This window comes from Mastomys coucha, chromosome X (assembly GCF_008632895.1).
Source record: "Mastomys coucha isolate ucsf_1 chromosome X, UCSF_Mcou_1, whole genome shotgun sequence".
Lineage (NCBI taxonomy): Eukaryota > Metazoa > Chordata > Mammalia > Rodentia > Muridae > Mastomys > Mastomys coucha.
In genome coordinates, this window is record NC_045030.1 from 156,375,423 (window position 1) to 156,377,095 (window position 1,673).

Genomic DNA, 1,673 nt, shown 5'->3' on the forward strand with positions numbered 1-1,673 from the left:
CCTCCTTCCTTCTCTCTTTCTTTCTTCCTTTCTTAGTATGTTAGTATGTTTCCCTAGCTGTCCTGGAACTCACAGAGATCCTCCTGCCTCTGCCTCCTGAGTACTGGGATTACAGGTGTATAACCCCCCCCCCTTTTTTTTTTGACATTCTAGGGATCAAACCCAGGGCTTCATGCATGCTAGACAAAAATTCTACCAACCAAGCTACATACTCCACGCCCTGATAAATTATTTTGTAAATTGATTGGAATAAAAGATGAGACTCAGCAATACAGTGTTTATACAGTTTGAGGATGTGTCTGGTGGCTGCTTCTCTTCCAGAACATCGGGAGAACTGACCAGACTTAGTACTCAAGGAATCTTTTCCCAACAAGTGTTTCTCTAAAACGAAAGCTGGAAATTTGAGAAATTATGTCCTTGCCAGATGTTAAAATTAGACTTATTTTGTTACAGGTAATTGACATGCCTGAACACAACCCCGGTGATTTGGGAGGAACAATGAGACTGGGATTAAGACGAACTGTTTTCACAACTGAAAATTCCATACTGAGTAAGTTTTCCAGAGTTTTGATTTCTATAGGACATTGGGGTGGTTCATGTGGCTGCGCCAGGACCATCTCTCTCAGAGCATGCGCAACCCTACTCTTTCCGGCAGCTGCAGCTCTTACCCAGCCACCTCTTCTTGCTGCCTGTCACTTGAGGCATTTGTTCTCCCCATTCAAGTTCATTTTCAAGAGTATTGGCTATGCACAAAATAACTCACTGAACAGTGTCCTAGAGATCAGATGACAACAGGTGCCATACTATGTCCTATACCTGCAAAAGTTCTCCCAGGAGTGCGAACACAAATTCAAGGTTTTTTTTTTTTTTTTTTTTTTTTTTTTTTTTTTTTTTGAGTTCATGGACCAGTGTTGAAAATGGCTCCCTCTTTCACTGTTTTCTTTCTGTTTGTTTGAGTCAGTGTACCATGTATTATGCCAGAAACCTAGATGAACATATTTGGACCTTTCTACAATAAATGTTAACATTTATTGAATAACAAAGTTTAGCAGTTTCAATGCCAGAAATCCTTCATAAAATTTACCTATGCTTGGCTAAAGTGAATGCAAGTTCTTTATTCCGGTCTTTTCCTTTTAAGATTTATTTTATTTTAATTATGTGTATGTTTCTGTGTATGAGTATGTGTGAGTGCAAGAAGCCCCCCAGAAGCCAGAAGAAGGTGTCAGTTCCTTTGGAGCTGGAGTTACAGGTGGTTGTAGACTGCCTGATATGGGTGTTAGAATCCATTGGGTCTTCTGCAAGGGCAACAAGTGCTCTTAACTGCTAAGCTATCTCTCTATGCCCCTTTATGCCAATCTTAATGACTGGTATTACTTCTCATATCCTATACCATACAGTAAATATATGTGTATAGCTCCCTGCATATATATGGGTTACAGAAGGAATATAAGTTGAAGAGGCCATAGTAAAGTTGGAGAGATTTCAGAGTGGGCTGAGAAAGTTTGTATAGACAAAATAACATAACAAAGCAGACGGGGTCCCAGGAGTGAGCGACTGGTAGAACAGCTGGAGTCAGATTTGGGAGCTAAGCGGCAGACAGCAGAGAGCTGAAAAGGTAGTTGAATAGGCAGCTTCAACAGTGAAGGACCAAGCGGAGTCTCTTACTGCTTCTT

At 40.8% G+C, this 1,673-nt stretch overlaps 1 protein-coding gene across 1 annotated transcript in view; it reads left to right on the forward strand.

Annotated features, from left to right (window-relative positions):
• Nucleotides 1-1,673, forward strand: part of Ctps2 (CTP synthase 2) — a 122,242-nt gene that overhangs the window by 72,504 nt on the left and 48,065 nt on the right. The window contains 1 exon segment of the mRNA XM_031384074.1: nt 454-550. Coding sequence (XP_031239934.1) covers nt 454-550 — 97 coding nt within the window.